Genomic DNA, 23,685 nt, shown 5'->3' on the forward strand with positions numbered 1-23,685 from the left:
AAAAAGAAACTCCACGGGATGGGATATGAAATAGTGGGAAGTACGGTGGAGAAAGAAAGGGGAGGAGAGGTTAAAAACCATGAGGTGAACAGCTCTTTTATCCTTGTTGTTTAGTGCATGCGGCACACAAAATACACTTAATACTGATCTGCAAGTCACCTTCGAAAAAGACATAGTTGTCTCATCATATTATATATACGTGAAGCCCTTTTGAAAACCCATTTTACAGAGCTTAAATGCAGGGCCTAAAACCATCTGCAAGTGCCCCTTGAAATGAAAAATGGAGCAGAGGAAGCCTGAAATCAAGTGAGCACCATAACTTAAGTGAAGTCCTGAAGTCAAGATCCTTGCAAATAGCTGCCTTAGATCAAACAGATGCACTTAATGTTGGATAGTATGATTAAGGGATATACTGTACTAAGCACAAGCATAAGTGAAGTATGACTGTATTCTAAAACCTGTGAATACAAACAAAATGTCCTGATTTCCCCCTTGTAGTAGTAACCACTAACTGACATTATGTGGAGGACAGCTCACACATGCATGTCCAGTGGTGGAGTACACAAGACCTTGCCAGTACATGTCCACTTAGCTGAGATTAGATTTTAGCCCTAAATTGACTTGTTGTACAGTCTTGGGGTGTGTTCTCTTGTGAACACCAAGGGATTTATCCACATAACTTTCCCATGAATCAAGAGAACAGCAGATCCCTTGTTTTATGCTTTATTACATTAGGTGAGTAAACCCAATCCCCTCTGTATATGTATGTAGCTAAATGGACTCCACTGGGAAACCCCCTTTGAGGTTTCTACTACCTCCAGATGCTGTTCCACAAGGATTGTGTGTCATAGTCAGATTATTGTTAATATGGAAAATGATTATGATTTAAAGAGATTAATAGCTCCCATCCCACTGGGGGCTTTGGTCCCAGAGGGCAGCTGCTACTTTCTCCTCCTGTGTAGCAGTAGCTCCTAGTAAAAGTAGATTGGCTCCTCCTCCTCCTTCCACTCACTTTCACAGGCCTCTAACATAGGGGTGGGAAAACTTTTTGGCTCAAGGGCCACATCTGGGAATAGAAATTGTATGGCGAGCCATGAATGCTCACAAAACTGGAGTTGGGTGCAGGAGGGGGTGAGGGCTCTCTGGTTGGAGGTTCGGGCTCTAGGGTGGGGCCAGAAATGAGGAGTTCAGGGTGCGGGAGGGGGCTCCAGGCTGGGAGTGGGGTGCAGGGAGGAGATGAAGGCTCTGGCTGGGGGTGCGGGCTCTGGGGTGGGGGTGTTTGAGGAGTAGGAGGGTGCTCTGGGCTGGGATCAAGGGTTTGGAGGATGTAAGGGGGATCAGGGCAGGAAGTTGGGGCATGGGGAGAGGCTCAGGGGTGCAGGCTCCGGCGGCACTTACCTCAAGTGGCTCCTGGAAGCAGCGGCCATGTCCCTCCTCTGGCTCTTATGTGGATCTGCGGCCAGGTGGCTCTGCACGCTGCCCCATCTGCAGGTGCTGCCCCTGCAGCTCCCATTAGCCTGAGATCCCAGCCAATAGGAGCTGCGGGGGCGGCGCTTGGGATGGGGGCAGCATGCAGAGCGGAGCCCCCTGGCTGAGCCGGAGCAGGGCCATGCCGCTGCTTCCGGGAGCCACATGGAGTGGCCCCTGACCCTGCTTCCCGGCCTGAGCACCGGAGCGGGGCAAGCCCCAGACCCCACTCCCCAGCAGGAGCTTGAGGGCCAGATTAAAATGGCTGATGGGCCGGATCCACTGTAGTTTGCCCACCCCTGATTGAAATAATTTTCCACACACAACAAAATCCCCCTGTCCACTCCAACACAGCTCCTCCCTACCATGCATATGTGTTGCTCTTATTAAAGGAATTCCTCTGAGGTGAGCTTTCCTGGAATCAGCAAGTGTGTGTGGTGGTGATGGGGAACCTTGATGAGATACCTTCCCCTGGGTTCTGGCACTGTGGCTTCATTCACGCTTTCCTGCCTTCCGGGGCTTACAAGTGCACTGGAGGCCTGAAATCTCATAATCCCAGGGTCCTGCAGGGCAACACACTCTCGGTAGCCCCAGAATGTATAGGAGGCTATGGCAAATGAAATTCAGTGTTGATAAATGCAAAGTAATGCACATTGGAAAACAATGGTGGGATCTAAATTAGCTGTTACTACTCAGAGAGATCTTGGAGTCATTGTGGATAGTTGTCTGAAAACATCCACTCAATGTACAGCAGCAGTCAAAAAAGCTAACTGAATGTTGGGAATCATTAAGAAAGGGATAGATAATAAGACAGAAAATATCATATTGCCTCTATATTAGGGCTGTCAATTAATCGCAGTTAACTCACATGATTAACTCAAAAATTAATCACGATTAATCGCACTGTTAAACAATAGAATATCAATTGAAATGTATTGAATATTTTTGGATGTTTTTCTACATTTTCAAATATATTAATTTCTATTACAACACAATACAAAGTGTACAGTGCTCACTTTGTTGTTTTTATTACAAATATTTGCACTGTAAAAATGATAAACAAAACAAATAGTATTTTTCAGTTCAGCTCATACAAGTACTGTAGTGCAATCTCTTTATCAGGAAAGTGCAATTTACAAATGTAGATTTTGTTTTTGTTACATAACTGCTCTCAAAAACAAAACAGTGTAAAACTTTAGTCTACAAGTCCACTCAGTCCTATTTCTTGTTCAGCCAATCGCTAAGACAAACAAGTTTGTTTACATTTACAGGAGATGCTGCTGCCTGCTTCTTATTTACAATGTCACCAGAAAGTGAGAACAGGCATTTGCATGGCACTTTTATAGCACTTTTTGCATGGCACTGCAAGGTATTTATGTGCCAGATATGCTAACCATTCGTATGCCCCTTCATGCTTCAGCCACCATTCCAGAGGATATGCTTCCATGCTGATGATACTCATTAAAAAATAATGTGTTAATTAAATTTGTGACTGAACTCCTTTGGGGAGAACTGTATGTCTTTGGCTCTGTTTTACCTGCATTCTGCCATATATTTCGTGTTATAGCAGTCTCAGATGATGACCCAGCACATATTCATTTTAAGAACACTTTCACTGCAGATTTGACAAAACGCAAACAAGATAACAATGTGAGATTTCTAAAAATAGCTACAGCACTCGACCCCAGGTTTAAGAATCTGAAGTGCCTTCCAAAATCTGAGGGGGACGAGGTGTGGAGCATGCTTTCAGAAGTCTTAAAAGAGCAACACTCAGATGTGGAAAGTACAGACCCCGAACCACCAAAAAAGAAAATCAATTTTCTGCTGGTGGTATCTGACTCAGATGATGAAAATGAACATGCATCGGTCAGCTCTGCTTTGGATTGTTATTGAGCAGAACCCATCATCAGCATGGACACGTCCTCTGGAATGGTTATTGAAGATGAAGGGACATATGAATCTTTAGCGCATCTGGCACGTAAATATCTTGCGATGCCGGCTACAACAGTGCCATGCAAATGTCTGTTCTCACTTTCAGGTGACATTGTAAACAAGAAGCAGGCAACATTATCTCCTGCAAATTGTAACCAAGTTTGTTTGTCTGAGCGATTGGCTGAAGTAGGACTGAGTGGACTTGTAGGCTCTAAAGTTTTACATTGTTTTATTTTTCAATAGAGTTATTTTTTGTACATAATTCTACATTTGTCAGTTCAACTTTCATGATGAGGCGATTGCACTACAGTACTTGTATGAGGTGAACTGAAAAATACTATTTCTTTTGTTTTTTACTGTGAAAATATTTGTAATAAAAAATAAATATAAAGTGAGCACTGTACACTTTGTATTCTGTGTTGCAGTAATTGAAATCAATATATTTGAAAATGTAGAAAAACATCAAAAAATATTTAAATAAATGGTATTCCATTATTTTTTAACAATGCAATGAATCATGCAATTAATTGCAATTAATTTTTTTAATCGCTTGACAGCCCTAATCTATATAAATCCATGGTACGCCCACATCTTGAATACTGTATGCAGATGTGGTCGCCCCATCTCAGAAAAGATATATTGGAATTGGAAAAGGTACAGAAAAGGTCTGCAAAATGATTAGGGTTATGGAACAGCTTCCATATGAGGAGAGAGTAATAAAACTGGGACTTTTCAGCTTGGAAAATTAACTAAAGAGGGATATATAATAGAGATCTATAAAATCGTGACTGGAATGGAGAAAGTAAATAAGGAAGTGTTAGTTACTCTCTCATAATACAAGAACTAGGGGTCATCAAATGAAATTAATAAGCAGAAGGGTTAAAACAAACAAAAGGAAGTATTTTTTCACACAATGCACAGTCAGCCTGTAGCACTCCTTGCCAGAGGATGTTGTGAAGGTCAAAACTATAACAGGGTTCAAAAAAGAGCTAGATAAATTCACGGAGGATAGGTCCATCAATGGCTATTAGCGAGGAGGGGCAGGGATGGTGTCTCTAGCCTCTGTTTGCCAGAAGCTGGGAGTGGGTGACAGGGGATGGATCACCTCATGATTACCTGTTCTGTTCATTCCCTCTGGGGCACCTGGCATTGGCCACTGTCGGAAGATGGGATACTGGGCTAGATGGTCTGACCCAGTATGGCCACTCTTATGAAAATGAATGCAACTGCTGTGGCCAGATCCAGCAATGAGGTATAGTTCCATCATGCCCAGCTGCCACCACCAAAAATGGAAGGTCATCATCCTTTCCCTTCCAGAATACGCACTGCAAGGGGTAACAGGGTGTAGCATGCCCCATGGCTCATCCCTCTCCAGCATGAGGGCAGAGGGAAGGAGCCCAGGCTATCATGGATGATCCTACTCGGTGATACAAGATTGCTGATTTGTGGGTGCAAATGGGTTGGGTGAAATTTACTGAACCCAGATTCTTAGTATTAGGTTTGGGGATGGCCCTAGGTCCAGTTGCTGCTTATAATACCCAGCACCTACAGTTTTCATCTGGCTATCCATAGTTCTGATACTTGGCACTAGGGCTCTTTCTATTTCATATTAAAATTCACAAGATTGTTTTAATGTTTCCTTTTGTTCCTAGTCACTGCTTTAATGTCAGTCTAATAACTCTTCATCTGATTTAGTGCTCCATCTTATGCAAGTAATAGTAGGCTTACACACCAAGCCATGCTCGATTTGTGTTGCTAAAACTTTCAAGCTATGATATCTCAGCTTCCATTTGTTTCATGCATCAGCCTAGTGACTCATTCTGCAGATGTGCAGATTCATGCACCAGGCAAAGCGTGGCGCAGTCTTAATGCAATCAACTTCCTACACCTCATTAATCTAAATTGTGACTATCCAGTATGACGAATAACATTTTTGATGTGGGGGAGGGAACTCAGTATGTTTTCCTGAGAACGTTGTGTTGGGACTGTCGCCTGAAGCGCTGCAAGATTGAAATGTTATGTAGACACATCCTACATCAGTGGAAGGGGTTTTTCAATCAATGTAGGTAATCCACCTCTCGGAGCTAGGTTGACGGAAGAATTCTTCCATTGGCCTCGCTGTATCTACAGTGGAGGTTTGGTCGACCTAACTAGGTTACACAAGGTGCAAAATTTTTCATTGCCCTGAGGAATGTAGCTCGGTCAGTCTAATATTTAGCCATAGACCAGGCTGTAGATGGGGCAAGATGGACAGTCTGTTCTCATGGAACTTCCAGCACAATTTCCAGCTCAAAAAGATTCCCATTATCTCTGGCTAAAGCATGCAGCCCTTTGTTGCTTATCTGATCCAAGTGGAAACGTTTGTGATTCTTTCACCACTAACATCATTTTGTATTATTTATTAATCATGTTTATTACAGTAGTGTCCAGGGACCAACCAAGAGTGGGTCCCACTGCACTAGGCACTGTACAGATATAGTAGTAGATGGTCTCTGCCCTGAAGAGCTTGCAGTCTAAATAGACAAGACAGACTCCAGGTGGAGGAAAGGGCTTATAAATTAATGGAGATATCCTATCTCCTAGAATTGGAACAGACCCTGAAGGGTCATTGAGTCCAGCCCCCTGCCTTCTCTAGCAGGACCAAGTACTGATTTTGCCCTGGATCCCTAAGTGGCCCCCTCAAGGATTGAACTCACAAGCCTGGGTTTAGCAGGCCAATGCTCAAACCACTGAGCTATCCCTCTATAACATATGAACAGACAGCTGAATTTGTTATAAGCCTTTTATTTTTAATAGGAGATACTTTTTTTATGCCAGGAAAAAAAATGCTATTTTCCATTACTACTTAGAATCTGCACTGTAGTTGAATCAGCACATTATTATGACAAGAATTTCAAACGCTACAGTGCTCCTTTTCCAAGAGAAGTCAGACTTTGGGAGAAGAATTCATTAGGTGGATATCTGTGCCCTATAATCTTTTAAACAAATGTTTTCATGTGAGAAGAGCTCTGCTGTTGCTAGGTTTCATTTTTTCCCCAGCTGGAAGTTAAATGTGATAGTTATACATGGTATATTTACTTGCCAAGAAATGTAAGTCCTTGGTTCCACCTTGACCTAAGGCATTTTATGTTGTTGTTAACCGTGTCTTTCATGATCAAGCAACAAAGCATCAGACATCCTGACTTGCACAACAGCACTGAAAGTGGCTTGTGAGACAAAGATCGCACATTATGTACTATGTGCTCTGTAAAAGATCTCTAGCTAACCCATGTCTTTCAAAATCTAGGACTACCAGTTCATAGACCTGTTTGAAACTGAACTGTTCTCCAGTATCAGGTTCTGGGTTTTTTTTAAAATTATTATTTCTATTAAGCAGCATTTTGAGGCCATATATTGTTTGGTGTTTTAGGACTGTGCAATAAACATTTTAGCTGCTATGACTAAAGCTAACTGAGATTTTAAAGTGCAACTCCAGATTTCTGAAAATCACAATAACCAACCAGGTTAATGGCCAATGGCCTGCGTATCCCTGCCTTCTAGGGGACAGAATGTCTGACCTTGACAAATGCTACACCTAATGGAGAGCAAGGTGAGTAATAGCTTTCATTGGACCAACTGTTGGTGAAACAGACAAGCTTTCGAACTACAAAGGAGGACCTGCATAAGGTAACCAGACGTCCAGTTTTTAAGCCTTCTTCCAGGTGTTCCAACTTTTAGTTAAATACGGGCAAATTGTCCTGTATTTTCTGGGATCGCAGCACAGAGCCAGCAGAGGGGGCCAGCAAGCAGCCATGCTCCCCCCTAGCGCACGCTGGCACCGGAATCTCCCTCGCTGCCTCCTCCAGCGGCAGCAGTGTTAGGGATGGGCAGTGAGAGTGCGCCCAGGAGCAGCCCGGACTCTGCTGCTCCTCCCCCTCCCCCCGTTCCTGTTGCTGCTCCTGTCCCACCGCCCCCCTTGCCTACTGGGCAGCACTCCCGCCGCGCCGCCGTCAGCTCCCGCCTTGCACGGGTGCAAAGCCAGAGCACAGGGTGCCCCCCCTCCGCCTGGGGCAGCTTGCGGATGAGGGGGTCCCCGCTTACCTGTGGTGGGAGGATCCCTGCTCTCCCGGGTGGAGGGGCTCTGCTGGCCCCATGGCAGGAGGAGCAAGCTGTGAGCAGCATTTCACCTCGCAGCTGACCCCCTCGCACGTGGAACCTCTAGTGGGGCGCAGAGGAACGTGTGGCGAGGGCAGTGCCAACACCAGCCCTGCACTGGAGGGAGGGCTGCAGAGAGCAGGCCGGCCTGCCCCATGTGCAGGGGGACCTCAGGCAGCCCCATGCGTGCGGTGGGGGGGCTCGGACCACTAGCCCTGCAGGCGGGCAACAGGGGAGGTTTGGCCCACCAGCCATGTGGCCGTGCATGCAGCGAGGGTAGTGGGGGGGGGGCGGGGAGCTTGGACCAGGTGTGGTGGGGGGGTTGCAGGCTGGCGGTGCAGTGGCTTGGACGGGGGGTTGTCGCAGGCAGGTAGTGGGGTGACTTGAGTCGGCCCCAATCACCAGTGGGGAGGGGGACCTCAGGCTGGCCCCGTGTGGGAGGGAGACAGGGAGGGCTCAGGGAGGCCCAAGCGTGGGAGGACTGAGGGACCTCAAGGAGGGCTTGGGCTAGCCCAGGAGTGTCCCATTTTCCCTTGGGGAAAATATGGTCACCCTTGACCTACAGGACTTGAAGGGGAACTCTGTGAGGCCTGGTCTACACTACACGTTTAAACCGGTTTTAGGAGCGTTAAACCGATTTAACGCCACACCTGTCCACACTAAGAGGCCCTTTATATAAAGGGCTCTTTAAACCGGTTTCTGTACTCCTCCCCAACGAGAGGAGTAGCGCTAATATCGGTATTACCATATCGGATTAGGTTTAGTGTGGCCGCAAATCGACAGTATTGGCCTCCGGGCGATATCCCACAGTGCACCACTGACCGCTCTGGACAGCAATCAGAACTCGGATGCAGTGGCCAGGTAGACAGGAAAAGCCCCGCGAACTTTTGAATATCATTTCCTGTTTGCCCAGCGTGGCGCTCCGATCAGCACGGGTGGCAATGCAGTCCGAAATCAAAATCCAAAAAGAGCTCCAGCATGGACCGTACGGATGTGATCGCTGTATGGGCAGACAAATCTGTTCTATCAGAGCTCCGTTACAGAAGACGAAATTCCAAAGCATTTTAAAAAAATCTCCAGACAGAGGCCACAGCAGGGACTCAGCACGCTGCTGCGTGACAAACATAACGGAAAGCCAAAGAATCAAATGGACGCTCATGGAGGGAGGGAGGGGGGACTGAGGACTCAAGCTATCCCACAGTTCCTGCAGTCTCCGAAAAGCATTTGCATTCTTGGCTGAGCTCCCAATGCCTGTAGTGTCAAACACATTGTCCGCGGTGGTTCAGGGCATAGCTCGTCAATTTACCCCCCTCACCCACCCCCAGAAGTAAAAGGGAAAAAAATCCTCTCTTGACTCTTTTAAATGTCACCCTATGTTTGCTGAATGCTGCTGATAGACGCGATGCTGCAGCAGTCAACGGCAGCATCCTTGCCCCCCCCCATGGGTGGCTGATGGTACAATATGGCTGATATCCATGATCATCATCAGCCTTGTGGCAGACGGTGCAGTGCAAAAGGACTGGTATCTGTTCTCATCATCAGCCCGTGAGTGCTCCTGGCTGGCCTCGTGAGGTTGGCTGGGAGTGCCTGGGTAAAAAACTCCTGATCATTCCCAGTAGATGGTACAGAACGGCTGGTAACCGTCTTCATCATAGCAACAGGGGGCTGAGCTCCATCAGCCTCTGCCTTTCATGTGTAAAGAAAAGATTCTGTTCTGCCTCAACTATCATAGCAGCGGGATGCTGGGCTCCTCTCCCCCACACTGCTTAATGTCCTGTCTGGACTATCATAGTGGCTGGAGGCTGCCTTCCCCTCATTTTATCTCACTAACAAGTCACTGTTTCTTATTCCTGCATTCTTTATTACTTCATCACACAAATGGTGGTCACTGCAACAGTAGCCCAGGAAGGCTGGGGGAGGAGGGAATCAACAGGTGAGGTTGTTGCAGGGGCACCCCCTGTGAATGGCATACAGCTCATCATTTCTGCGGGATCTGACATGGAGTAGCTGTGCTCTCTGGTTCTCTGATACACTGCTTCTCTAGTACACTTGCCCCATATTCTAGGCAGGACTGATTCTATTTTTAGATACCATAAAGGAGGGATTGACTTGGGGAGTCATTCCCATTTTTGTCTTTTGCGCCCCCGGCCGATCTCAGCCAGGGGCACCTATGACAGCAGCAGATGGTGCAGCACAAAAGGACTGGTAACCATCATCTCATTGCCAATTTACAATAGCATGGTAGATGGTACAGAACGGCTGATAACCATCTCTGCTATCGTGCAAAAGCAAATGAATGCTGCTGTGTAGCGCTGCTGAATCGCCTCTGTCAGCGGCATCTAGTACACATACGGTGACAGTGACAAGAGGCAAAACAGGCTCCATGGTTGCCATGCTATGGCGTCTGCCAGGGCAATCCAGGGAAAAAGGGCGCGAAATGATTGTCTGCTGTTGCTTTCCCGGAGGAAGGAATGACTGACGACATTTACCCAGAACCACCCGCGACAATAATTTTTGCCCCATCAGGCACTGGGATCTCAACCCAGAATTCCAATGGGCGGGGGAGACTGCGGGAACTATGGGATAGCTACGGGATAGCTACCCACAGTGCAACGCTCCAGAAATCGATGCTAGCCTCGGACCGTGGACGCACACCACCGATTTAATGTGCTTAGTGTGGCCGCGTGCACTCGATTTTATGCAATCTGTTTTACTAAACCGGTTTATGTAAAATTGGAATAATCCCGTAGTGTAGACGTACCCTGAAGCTCGACAGCTTGTCTGTTTCACCAGCAGAAGTTGGTCCAATGCATCTCTCACATCCTGGGACCAACCCGGCTACAACAACACTGAAAGCACCTAGTTGAGCCTTTACATTTGTGGTTTGAGGTCCTGGAATCTATACCTGATCTCTCTGTGTGCATTGTGTAAGGCCAGAGCTTTGTCACTCTAGGCTGCTGATTCACTCAGTATTTGTGCAGTGGGGGAGGAAGGGATAGAATTATTACTTATTACATAGTGTACTAGAGAACAAGGAATCTGTCCTGGGGATATGTGGCAGCAGTTTGATCTCTGGTTCAATATCACACAGGAATTTTTCAATGGACTCTAATACAAACATGATTAAGGGCTGACATGACAAATTCTGGAGAGGATATTAAGGTGAAAACCCAGAGCCAAGTGCTTGGCTTGGGTAGCTGGGCTGGGTGTTTGGAAGGTGCATGGGAGAGGGAGGAGAACCCCACCATCAACATCAGGCACAAAGTGCCTGTGCAACCACTCCATAGAGGCTCCTATCAAAAATAACCCCCGTGGGCTGTCTAGCCTCACCCAGATCCATTCCTCATCCCCTACCTCTCACCTATGCTTTGCCATGCAGCAAGATTATATGGAGCAAGGTGTCACACCATAGAGGGGATCACCTTCCCCTCCCTCCCTATTCATCCTTCCCCTGGCACAGCAGAACCCCACCTGAGCCATGAAGGCAGAGGAAAGGGTCTGAATATTCCCCTAATGGGTAAAATTTATCCCTGGAACAACTCTGACTTCAGTGAAATTACATCAAGGATGTGTAGAGCTTTACTGAAGGATGACAGAGGGCGGTTGTGTAGCTTGGGGACATGGTTACTGACTAGATGCATCTGAAGGAATTGTTTAGGGTATCCAAAGGATTAAGGTGTGATGAGGTGAAATTAACAAAAAAAATAAAATATGCCAAGTATCAGGAAATGTTTCCTCACACTCATAGCCTTTTAGCCGAGGGAATAGTCTTCCAGGTGACAGGCTAGAGGCTCAGTCCCGTGAGAGATTTTTAAGATCAGACTTGACAAAGCACCAGAGGGCGCCCTGTATGAAACAGTCCTGCCCTGAGCACTAGGGCACTGATGCTCTTAAACTCATTCTTAACTCTAACAAATGGGATTACTCACTTGCTTAAAGTTCAGCACGTGCTAAAGTGCTTGGCTGAATCATGCTCGAAAAGGTCTGTTCCATCTCTGACTTTTGTAATTGTTCTACCCTGAGTTGAACTGAAAGGGATTTTATTTAAAAAAAAAAGAGAGAGAAATAAAATAATAATTAAAAAAACACTGCACGTCTCAGTAACCTTGCCTAGCGTCACGGATCCTTCTCCTATCCCCTCTGGTATTCAGGGGTGTTTACTTCAGATTATAAAATCTGTGGTTTTGAAACAACTTGGCAGAGACTTGTAAGTTGATAGCCAATTGCCTGGACATTTGTTCATACTGTCTGAACTCTGTTAAGCTAAGTATTGACTAGACCATGGCAATGGTGAACACTGATGCCAGCTTAATTAATTTTTCAGTACCATGCCATCTATTTGGCGTCTGGGAATCCCAGTTTATGGCATCAACTGGCTAGCCTAGGAGTGAGCGAGACCAAGGTGAATCTTTGGTCCCTCTGATTCAGTGCAGATGAAAAAGTTGCAAATTTCTTCTTTTAAATTTTCTTTTCGAAAGCTTTTTATGTTTGTTATTTGAAACTATTTCTGATTTAAAAGAAAAAAACGTTTTTTGCATGCTTTAATAATTTGCCTTCTGAGATGCTGGACGGCTACAAATGACTGAGCATATTTGCTATGTTAATAATTCAAACGATACTTTGCATCTTGAGCACAGGCACAGCTAGGGAGTGGAAAAGGCAGCTGGCTGGACACCTGGCTAGAGCTAATGAAACTGAGGTGAAACTGGCTTCACTAATTTGCCTGGGACAGTAGGGGAAAATTTTCAGAAACACTTCAGTGACTTAGAATCTGAGGTCCCATTGTCTTTCAGTGAGGCTTAGGATGCCAAGTGCTGGCCCAGATATTTTAAGGCAGTTAGGCGTTGCTGTGCTCAGTGTGGCAATGCCTTACTGATTTAGGAGCCTAAATCCTATTGACCATCAATGGGATTTTGGCTTCCAAGTGCCTAAGTCACTTCTGAAAATGAGATTTAGGCTCCTAAATCAGTTAGGCATTGTGACGCTGAGTACGGTAATGCCTAAATACTTTAAAAAATCGAGCATGTCACTCTTGAAACTGGAATGTAGGCACCTAAATCACTTAGATGGTTTTGAAAATTTTACCTTAGGACTTTTGATCAAAACAAGGACATCCGCTCACCCTATGCCCATGTGTCTCCTGCAGTCAGAGGAAATAGATAGTGGAGGATACACTTCCCAGTTTTAGTACATGCTCCAGAGGATAGTGAAAAACCCCAAGATCACTTTGAGATATTCCTGGAAGTCAAGTCCTTGTCTACCCTGAAGTTAGCAATCAGCTCTGTGTGTATGTGAGCAACACTCAACACGGCTAGTTAAATATCTTATCCTACTTCTTCCCTCATTATTACAGATGAACAACTCTGTTTTTGTCAATTTGGATGACAGCCCAAACCCTTCTTGTTTGCACACGCAGTATATTAAGGTGTGTTGTTTTGATTTAACACAGGAAAATATAATCCAATGCCTAAGGGAAAATAATTGGCGCAAGCCTTGATGTACCATAGTCTTTCCCTGTCCTTTACATTTTTGTGGGTTGTATATTTCTGGTTCATTTGTTCCATTGTAATGTGTGAACACAGGGCCTCTTTTTCCTTATGGCCTAAGCATATTAATGCAGAAAATTTATTATTTAATTGTGGCCGGCTTCAGAATTTAATTCAGTCAAAATGAAAGAGAATTGTCATTGTGCAAAGGGCTACCTCTAGGAATGGGACTCACCCTGGGGCTAGCAGGCAGATTATTACAGAAAACACATGTGGACGTTGAGAAATGGGGTAAGAGGAGACCCATCCTTTGTAAATTTTACAGGAAATTTGCTGATTAATTTTTTAAAAAGTCATACGGGATAAAGTTCTTTTCCATGTTTATAATCAAAGATGAAGACAGTAAAACCCAGGGCATGATAAATATTAGTTGTTGGTTGGTTGGTTCTGTGGTATTGCCCACAATGTGCTAGGTAGTTTTCAGACAGACAAGATGATATAGTTCAGGGGTGGCCAACCTGAGCCTGAGAAGGAGCCAAAATTTACCAATGTACATTGCCAAAGAGCCACAGTAATATGTCAGCAGCCCCCCATCCACTCCCCAGCGCCTCCCGCCTGCCGGCAGCCCCCAACAATCAGCGCCTACTCCCCCTCCCCCCACAATCAACTGTTTCATATGCGCAGGAGGCTAAGGAGGGGGAGGAGCGAGGGCATGGCAGGCTCAGGGGAAGGAGCAGGGGCCTTGGGGGGAAGGGTTGGAGTGGGGGCAGGGCTTGGGGCAGAGCAGGGGGTTGAGCAGTGAGCACCCCACAGCACACTGGAAAGTTAGCATCTGTAGCTCCAGCCTCAGAGTCAGTGCCTAGGTAAGGAGCCTCACATTAACCTCTGAAGCACCGCACGCGGCTCCGGAGCCATAGCTTGGCCACCCCTGATATAGTTCTTGACCTGAAGCTCACAATCTGAGGCCCCGGTCTGCAGACAACAATGTATGTGTTTGACTGAAGGATGGGCAGGCAGACAACGTGGAGGAAAGGGGAGCAGTACCTCCATAGGGTGCTTTTGAACTGGTGGGTCACTGGTGGAGTTGAGCAAATTTTTTCAAACTAATAGTTTATTTGACCAAAACTGTAGTTTTGGTTGACCTGAAACTATTCACAAATTGGACATGAATATTTTCAGTCATTCACAAAACAACCAGAAGTGGAGGTGGTGCTGCTTCACTCTTCCCTCCACATATAACCTTTATCTCATTGGTTAGGGCACCCACAGTGGATGTTGGAGACCCATGTTGAGACCCAAAATGAACTTTTTTGACTAATCAAAATGTGTATTAATTTCAGATTTGATTGAACCCAAACCAATTTTTTGGAACCGTCACTGTACTAAAAATCATTTGCCCAGCTTTAGCTGCAACTCCTACCGGGACATGGAAGGCAATCAGGGAGGCTGCAAGGCATTGAAAATGTTGTTATGATCTAAAGCAGAGAAAATAAATTTTCCAGAATTATTTCATGGTTAGCAACACCTTCCAAGTTTGTGAGGTCAAATGTAGTTGTGTTATATAGGTTTATCATTTGTACACTTTTACTCGTCCAGTAAATGTAAGGGGGTTGTCAAAATGTTTGACTTCAAATAAGAGGCCAAGTTCTGACAACTTTAAAAGGCTGAAAAACACTTGTTAAATAGAAAAGTCAAGGTGCTACTTAGCCATTGCATGGTCCAAATGACGTTAAGTTCAACTAGATTCACTCTACGCCAGTGGTTTTCAACCTGTGGTCCCCAGACCACTGGGGTCCGCAGACTATGTCTAATATTTCCAAAGGGTCTGCACCTCCATTTGAAATTTTTTAGGGGTCCGCAAATGAAGACAGGTTGAAAACCACTCCTCTGGGCAGTGCAGTCAGAAATTCTATGTTGTATCTTTTAGGAAAGGCAAACTAATACTATTTCTGCTAGTAGTAATAATGATGAGGGAGTTCTTTGTGTACCTGGTATTTTAAAATTCAAATATTTACAGAATTGTAACTGTGATGGATGATGTGATGAGAGAAGCGTCTCAGATTTGTTGACTCTTCTTTTGTTATCGCCTATGTTGAATAATGGCCACAGTGCCTTGAGATTTCCAGAATAAACTGCTTCTTTGGTTACGGAACACCTCAGCTTTGCTTTGCATTTAATAGCCTGCAAATGGCTCCTTTATTGCTCTGGTGTGCTTAGTAGAGAGAATTATTAAATCTCTGCTAGGGGGCACCTGTAAATAAATATATAAGGGGTGAAATCTCAGCCCTGTTGAAGTCAGTGGGAGTTTTACCATTGGTATCAATGGAGCCAGGATTTCACCCAGTATACCCCAAAGCCACCAGCTAGCACAAGAGGAGCAGATATGTGATGGGGAAAATATGAACAACAAAGAATAAATAACATTACAGGGAGCCAAAATACCTGCTAATTGATCTGAGATAAGGGCCAAATCCAAGGCTCTAGTCCCCACCCAACTAGCCCAGAGTCTGAAAAGGGATACAATTAAAAGGAACTTTGCCCACCCCAGGCAGTAAAGTGGCTGCAGAGCTGCTCCGCCAAACCCAGTCCAGCCGCCAGTGCCACAGCATTAGCGGGAGGACCAGAGAATCCACACAGAAGAGAAGAGACTGGCTTTGCCCCTTCCCCTATCCCCATCTTCACTTTGCTCTGTGCATATTGCTCTTGGGGAGCCATTGCTGCAGAGAGGGGTGCACCCTCTCAGTCTAGCACTACCCAGTGCATGGCAGAACTTCCCCCATCCTGTTGCCAAAGGGGTGGGGGGACGCTTTCCAGCTGCAGCTTTCAGAATGATCGAAGATGGGATTTTTCAAAGAGCGCTGACCCTGCTCCCATGTTTTACCATTGACTTCAACGGCAGTAGAGTTAGACCAATGCAGAGTGCTTTATCCCACCCTGAAATCTCACACTAATACCTATGTCTTTCAATCCCGCCAAACAATATAAATGCCCTTAATTGATTTTAATTTTCCCTTGTATGTTTTGATGTTGTTTGAATATTATTTGATTAGAAAGTTGGGAAAAGTTACCCTAAAAAAGCATAGTCCACACAGACCAAAGGAGCCTTCTGTTTCACAGGAGCATGTGTGAGCAAGCCATTCTGTGGTTAACTTTATCCAGATCAGCATTAGCAGCTAGACTTGTAGTTCATCTTGTTCGTCGGAGAAGCAGAGCTGGGCAGGAAAGTGTTTGCCTGTCCTGTGAAAAAAGTTGAGATTTCAAAAATATTTTCCCATTTCAAATTGAGGCCAAAAATCAATCTCAAACTTCTGTGAACAGGAAAAAAAAATCAGTTTGGGTCAATGGAAAGCTTTTGTTTCAATTTCAATTTTTTAAACTTTTTCTTTACATTAACTTGCATTTCTAAATAAAAAGTCATTTCAAATTTAAAAAAATGGAACTTTTCATTTAGTGTCTCATTTTACTGTTTTCTGTGATAATTTCAAAGTTTCCAGAATTTTCAGAATGGGAAATTGGTTGAAATCAACCCTTTCCCATGAAGTTTCAGTTTCAGTGAATTGGCATTTTCTGAGGAAAAATATTTTTGGTCAAAAATTCCCAATCAGCTCCAATGAGGAGTCACGTGTGCATTTGTGTTTTTCTTTTCTTTCCTTAGGGTTGAAGAGGATTTAGAGAGGCTCTGGAGCGTGAGTTCCAAGCCAAAACCCAGGCTGCCACGTAAACCGGCATTGCTTAAGAAGCCATTAATCACCACTAAGAACAATGTTAGTCCAGTCCCTCCAGCAAAGCCGAAAGAAGACAAGATTCAAACCATGGACGAGGTAGACATTCTCCAGTACATTCAGGACAATGAATCTATCAGCAACCAAGACATGAGTCTCTTTTGAAGAGTCTATTTCTTTTTTGTCTTCCAAGGCTGCCTTATCCAAGCGCCATTGACCTCGTATGTGAGGGAGGCAGGAGTTAGCTCGCATCCTTCATTGTCACTACATTTGTCAACTTGTCATGATTAGGAGAGCAGCAAGTCTGATTTTTTCTCAAGCTCTAAGTGGTAAAGAGTTTGTGTTTCTACACAGTGCAATTATGGTCTAATGTTGCCTTATATTTTCAGGGTTTTTTTTAAGAGGTGTAGAAAATATACAATACTATAGATTCTGTGTACATCAGTCATGTCAAATTATTGTAACATTAATATAGCATAGCTTTGGGTAACTGACTACTAGACCGAAAGGGCGAGAGCAAACAGCATAGGCTACAAGCATGAATACAGTCTAGTTGGGGCCCTCTTCACACCATTAGCTGAATAAGAGACCGTATGTTTCAATTAACTGGAAATGTAATCCTTCTCTTGTCCATCCTTGTAGCAACCTGCCCTCCCTTGCTGTCATTTCAGTGAGATGCAGCCAGTTAATACTTCTGTGGATACACTAAAATCAACCTCCTTTGTAGTTCAGAGAGAGATTAAAATCCCACGTTCCTGACCGTTCTTCCCCTATTCAGGCACTCATTGAGCCCCAGAGAAAGTTGTCCCTACCCCCAGTATCGATACAGCCATATAGTGTCGATCATACACAAATTCCAGCTCAGGGGAGATCTAGCACAATAGTGAAACAGGGCTAGACACTGCAAATCTACATACAGATTTTCCGACTACGGCTAGTCAGCACAGGAACATGGTGCAGAGTTAGCGGATGACTGGAGCTGTATTTCAGGCCATCTGTAGATGCACAGACACTGAAATGTTTAGGAAGTTTGGGTCTTTTTCCTGATCTAAACTTCAAGGCTTGGGCCCCTATGAAGACATGGGAGTGGAATGATGCGAAATGGGGGTCCCTTTGGTATCTGATTAATTTTTCTAGCCAGGCAAGAGCAACTTTGGGGTGATAAAAGACATTTTAAAAAAAAATCTGAATATTTTGGTGAAATTTCAGTGCCTGTGAAAAGTAAGAAATTAACCCAGCACCTCAAGGTCTCCAGCAGTGAAATGCTAGTATATTTAAGCCATGTCACACACCCCAAATCTGCCTTTTTAATGCGTAACATAATAAAAAGCCTATAAAGCACTTTAACATATATTTTTAATAATTACCATGTTCTCTATTAATAATTTTCTCTTTATTCCAAAAGATAATGTATTAAGTACATTTTTGTTTACGAAACAAAAAAATCAATATTAGATTTGAACCATGTAAAATAAGATTCACTATAATAAAATGACATGCTAACCGGTAAGTACTGTTGTTCTTTCTTATATCCTGATGAGAGTTGAAAGTTGGGTTCTAATTACCTAAGCTGTGATGAATGGTCAATTTTTATTCCCTTCTGAGTGCAGTAAAATATGTGTATAAATAAGAAAATATTGAAGCCTGGTTCAGATAAAGCTTGCTGATGGATACAGAAGTCTATCTATGGTTCTTATATGGCTTCCATTAGTTTCTGAGCAAAATATTTAATTAGCCTCCACAAACTTCTTTTCCTCGCCTGCACATTATAGTGATCTCTGCCCAAGAAGCCCTGGAATGCGATTCCTTTGGAGGACATGCTCAGTTGAGACATAATATTGACTTGGTGTGCAACAGAATGTAGTAAGACGAGTGTGGAATGGATTTTATTAACACGATTGAGCTGCTTGTGAATGATTTTGTGACTATACTCATCTAGGCACGTGTGTGTGTATAATTCTCTGTTGAATTCTCTGGAAATTTTGTTTAGTGACAATTGTGAATCCTTTTGACTAGTGACTTTTCAGGGTTTGTCTGATGACTTCTGGCTATGTAGAGTTGGCAACAAACTCAAAAAAAAAAAAAAGTTAAGGTCCCTTTGACTTCAGTGGAAGAAGAGTTAAGCCATTGCGGAGCATTTTTTAAAATGCCACCCTATGGCTTCCTGTAATTATATTATTAGAAGCTACCATGAACGTTACTTGGCTAGGAGGGGTGAATAACTAATCACAGATTTCCCAAGTATCTCTTCACTGTTGCAAGAAAAGTCATTGTCTTAGAGCTATTTAGGAATAAATTCCAGTAGAGTAACCCCTAAATAAAATTTCTGCAATCAAAGAATGTCCTTTTTCAACAGGATGCTCAAGGATTCTGGAGTCAGGTTTTTCAGGAAGACTTGGTGTTCTCCAGCTTTTCACTAATAAAAACAATACACGAGAGTAGCATACCATGCCTCCTGTTAAGAAACACAAGGCTAGCTGATGTGTCTGTTCACTAAAGTGATGGTGGACAGGCAATTGTTTAGATGGTAGCATACTCAGTCTAATGAGTAGTGAAACCAAATCTGGACAATACCTGAAACCTACAACCATTTCAACACATGGTGGTAAAAATCTAGGGCTAAATCATCAGCTAGCATAAATCAGCAAAGCCCCATAGAAATCATTGATGCTATGCTACTTTATGGCCCCTGAAGATCTGCCTCCTACTTTCTTTCTGTGAAAAATGTGTCTAGAAAAATCTAATTTTTAGAATCTCATGTAGATCATTAGCAGCTTTGTGGTTGCCAGTCAATCTGACCTGATCTAAACAGATGGGATGTGACTAGTCTGATAGTCTTGGGTCTATGATAATGGGTGAAATCTGATGACAAGATGTAATTGAACACGTATGCCTGCCTGATATATGTAGGCTGTTACAAAAACCTGATTTCCCTTTAAGAACCAAGGTTGGGATCCTGAAATGATTGGGTTGTTAAATGTTTCTATTGCAAGATGTGCTTCATCCTCTTTTAAATGTTTATTAAAATCTTTCACAAAGCTATCTGTGCTCTATATTTACCCAAATAGCACATTTCTTATTGCTCCTATCATTTATGTTCGCTCTTAGAGTTTCTTGGGCATTGTCACTAATGATCCCATAGATTATTTTGTTGGTGGTAATTATTAATGCCAATAATTTCACCTCAAAAGAGCTAACAATAATTTCTCATTATGTTAGCAATCACCCCTTGGCCAGGCATGCCAAGGATCCCAGATATACATTGCTGACCTTGAACAAGAAAGTCTCAAGGCTTTTGTGGTTTATTTCCCTATTTATTGTTTTGGGCTCCTGCACCTTTCTTAGCTTATCTTTTTTCTTTAACCTCTATGTGCTGCGTCTGGCTATAGTTGTAGTTTTCAATAGTTTTTGAACTTTAAAAGTATGAGCCTGTATCACGTGAAATAAGGGAGCAACCTCTTTACCTGGCAGCAATGACAGGCTTTTATCCTTTTGTGGATCAGCCATTAGAGGGAGACAAAAATAACACTGGTTTCAGAGCAGTAGCCATGTTAGTCTGTATCAGCAAAAACAATGAGGAGTCTTTGAGGCACCCTTAGAGACTAACAAGTTTATTTGGGCATAAGCGTTCGTGGGCTAGAACCCACTTCATCAGATGCATGGAGTGAAAAATACAGTAAGCAGAATGTATATTATAGCACATGAAAATATGGGAGTTGTCTTACCAAGTGGGGGGGTCATTACTAACGAACCAATTCAATTAAGGTGGAAGTGGCCTATTCTCAACAGTTGACAAGAAGGGGTAAATACCAAGGGAGGGGAAATTACTTTTGTAGTGCTAACAAGGCCAATGCAAATAACACTGTGCTAGTGTGGATTACACTGGTTCAATCCCACTCATCCACTCCATAGATTTAAGTGCCTTCACACTGAGCCCAAATAGCTCTTTATCAGGGAAAAATCCAGAGACGGGACAGGAAATTCCCATAGAGGCAGACATTTTAGATCCTGTATTAAAACAAAACACAGCCATGCTCACAGGACCATGAGGAAACTTGTCAGTCTTGCAACAGTTCCCCAGGTTCTCATACTGTATATTATTTCATCAAACTATATGATGAGATAAACACAATGATACTGACTCATTTCTTTACAGTGTGGTAATTGCGGGATTGACTTAGCCTTCCAGATATTGACCATGCAACAGCTATGCCTGTCAGGGCTTCACACAGTAATGATATTGAATGAAGTCTATACCATTTGTATTTCACACTGCTCCTTTATCCATTTCTATTTTATGTGCTTTTCCACTTTCGGTTTGACCCGGGAATAGCCTGTCAGGGTTTTTATAATGATACCCAATGAAGTGTGTGGATTTGTATTTAACGCTGTGACTTTTGCTCTATTCTATTTCTAGCTAATTACTAGCTTTCTGAAAGAAGTGCATGTTTCATGACTCACCCACCTTCTGAGGTGAGAGACAGTAAAAAAATGTGAGTGTAGTAGAAAAAGTCAATGTTTTCCTCTCCTGGGAAGACCTGTATTTTAATACTACTACTTTGGAATTCTACAGCAGAGAACCCCAAAGGGTCTCAGACATACAAACACTAACAAACTTAGCATTACAACACCCCTATGAAGCAGGTAACTATTGTTATTACTATAATTTGTGTTACAGTAGCACCTGTTAATAATGGGGTCTCATTGCATTAGGCACTCTACAAACACAGAGCTGAGAAAGAAAAAGAACTGAAGAATTTATAATCTAAATCAGGGGTCGGCAACCTCTGGCACTCAGCTCGCCAGGGTAAGCATCTGGCAGGCCGGGCCAGTTTGTTTACCTGCCGCGACGGCAGGTTCGGCGGACCGCGGCTCCCACTGGCCGCGGTTCACCGTCCCAGGCCAATGGGGGCGGCGGGAAGAGGCGCGGGCGAGTGATGTGCTGGCCACGGCTTCCCGCCGCCCCCATTAGCCTGAGATCGGCGGGTAGTGTTCGATGTATTTGGGATCGATGTATCGCGTCTCATCTGGACACGATAAATCAATCTGCTAATCGACGCCCATACTCCACCTCGGCAGGAGGAGTAAGCGCAGTCGACGGGGAGCCGCGGCAGTCAACTCGCCGCCGTGAGGACGGCCAGGTAAGTCGAACTAAGATACTTCGACTTCATCTACCCAATAGTGTCGCTGAAGTTGCGTATCTTAGTTCGAACCCCTCTCCCCCCCAGTGTAGACCAGCCCTAAGAGCTGACAGATTACTACAACTCTGTCACCTTTAAAACCATAGACTGTAACTCATTCGTGTATATGTTTGCCACACTTTAATTCTCTCATTTCTTTTTCCTGGTGTATAAATCTTTAGTTGGTTTATTACAGGATTGGTTCCAAGCATTGTTTTTGGTGAGAGATCTAAGGTACATTGACCTGGGGTAAGTGACTGGTCTCTTGGGACTGGAAGCAACCTGAATATTTTATGATCTTTGGGGTATAGCAACCAACTGTCACTAAGGAATCCTGTGGCACCTTATAGACTAACAGACGTTTTGCAGCATGAGCTTTCGTGGGTGAATACCCACTTCTTCGGATGTTGCATCCGAAGAAGTGGGTATTCACCCACGAAAGCTCATGCTGCAAAACGTCTGTTAGTCTATAAGGTGCCACAGGATTCTTTGCTGCTTCTACAGAACCAGACTAACACGGCTACCCCTCTGATACTTAACTGTCACTAAGTCCAGCTTGCCTGGGTGGCAAGATAGATTGGAATGTCCAAGGGGGCTGTCTGTGACTCCAGGGTAAGATGGTTATAGTCCTTTGGGGGTTCACGCTAGTTACTGCATTGGAGAAATATAATTATAGAAAACACAACCCAGGCCATTTGGGATCCGTGTCCTGCCTCTTGACAGTCTGCCCTGAAGATGTCACTCACGGCTGTGAACCACTGCAGACAGCATGACAGGGCTCATTCCCTCAGACAGAAAGTCAGTGGCTGAGCTGGATGGAGGCTTGGGAAGCGTGAGGCTATCTGTTCGCTAATCTGAATAATGATAACACTCTCTCCCAGCCATTTTTGATGCGACATATGAGGTTCCCGTTAGGTTGGAGGACTTGGCTACAGACATTCCTATCACATGCATATGGCGAATCTTAAGCATTATCCCAGCTGAGTAATTTTGCCTACAGCTGGCCGTAATGTTGTTTCCTTAAGGCTGCCATGTGGCTGTAATGTGAGAAGGATAAACATTGCTAGTAGCTTCAATGGGTTGTACACAAACTGTTATAGGTTGTGGAGGCATTTGCTGGAACTCTGCCAATACAATAGTGTTGAGCCTGTTCTGTGCATGTGCCTGGAGTCATTTCCAGACACTGACTGTCCAGCCAAAAATATACTGGCAGGCAGCAGGTACAGGAGGGATTTCTTTCTTGTCTATCCATTCAGACAAAAGAATGGTGTGTCATTAGCTTGTCATGGATGAAGTGCAATGCTGTCTCTCAGACCGAGGGAAGAGATTGTGTCATCTCCTCTATGAAATCCCCTCCAAATATAGCTCCCTCTCTATCTGCTGCTTGCTCATCTTCATAGCAAAAACTTGTTAAAAGGTCTGAGGTCCTCCAAAAGCTTCTTGCAAAATGGGCCTTTGTAAGTCATCCAGGAGCAAAAGGGGAAAAACGTAGAGCTGGGTGGGAAATGGTTTTTCTATCCTGGGACAATTATCGATGATATAAAAATGTTTGAGTCCCCAAAAGGGACAAAAAGTTGAAATCTTGATAATTTAGTGAACCAAAACTCAAAAAATATTTCAGTTTGGGTCGATCTCAGTGTTTCAAGTTTGATTTTGATCTTTTAATTTATTGTATTTTTTTTTAAATAAACTTACATTTGGAAATGAAAAGTCATTTCAAATGGAAAAAACAGAACTTTTTTTTTCAAAAATGTTGAAATGGGA

The 23,685-nt window shown here is 44.0% G+C and overlaps 1 protein-coding gene across 3 annotated transcripts in view; it reads left to right on the forward strand.

Annotated features, from left to right (window-relative positions):
- Positions 1-18,243, forward strand: part of HS1BP3 (HCLS1 binding protein 3) — a 74,767-nt gene extending 56,524 nt beyond the window's left edge. For all 3 annotated transcript variants that reach the window (XM_045011567.1, XM_045011569.1, XM_045011568.1), the window contains exon 7: positions 16,675-18,243. In XM_045011567.1, the coding sequence (XP_044867502.1) occupies positions 16,675-16,906 (232 nt within the window). In that variant the 3' untranslated portion in view covers positions 16,907-18,243. The remainder of the gene's footprint in view (positions 1-16,674) is intronic.
- The last annotated feature ends 5,442 nt before the right edge of the window (positions 18,244-23,685 follow it).

This window comes from Mauremys mutica, chromosome 3, assembly GCF_020497125.1.
Source record: "Mauremys mutica isolate MM-2020 ecotype Southern chromosome 3, ASM2049712v1, whole genome shotgun sequence".
Lineage (NCBI taxonomy): Eukaryota > Metazoa > Chordata > Testudines > Geoemydidae > Mauremys > Mauremys mutica.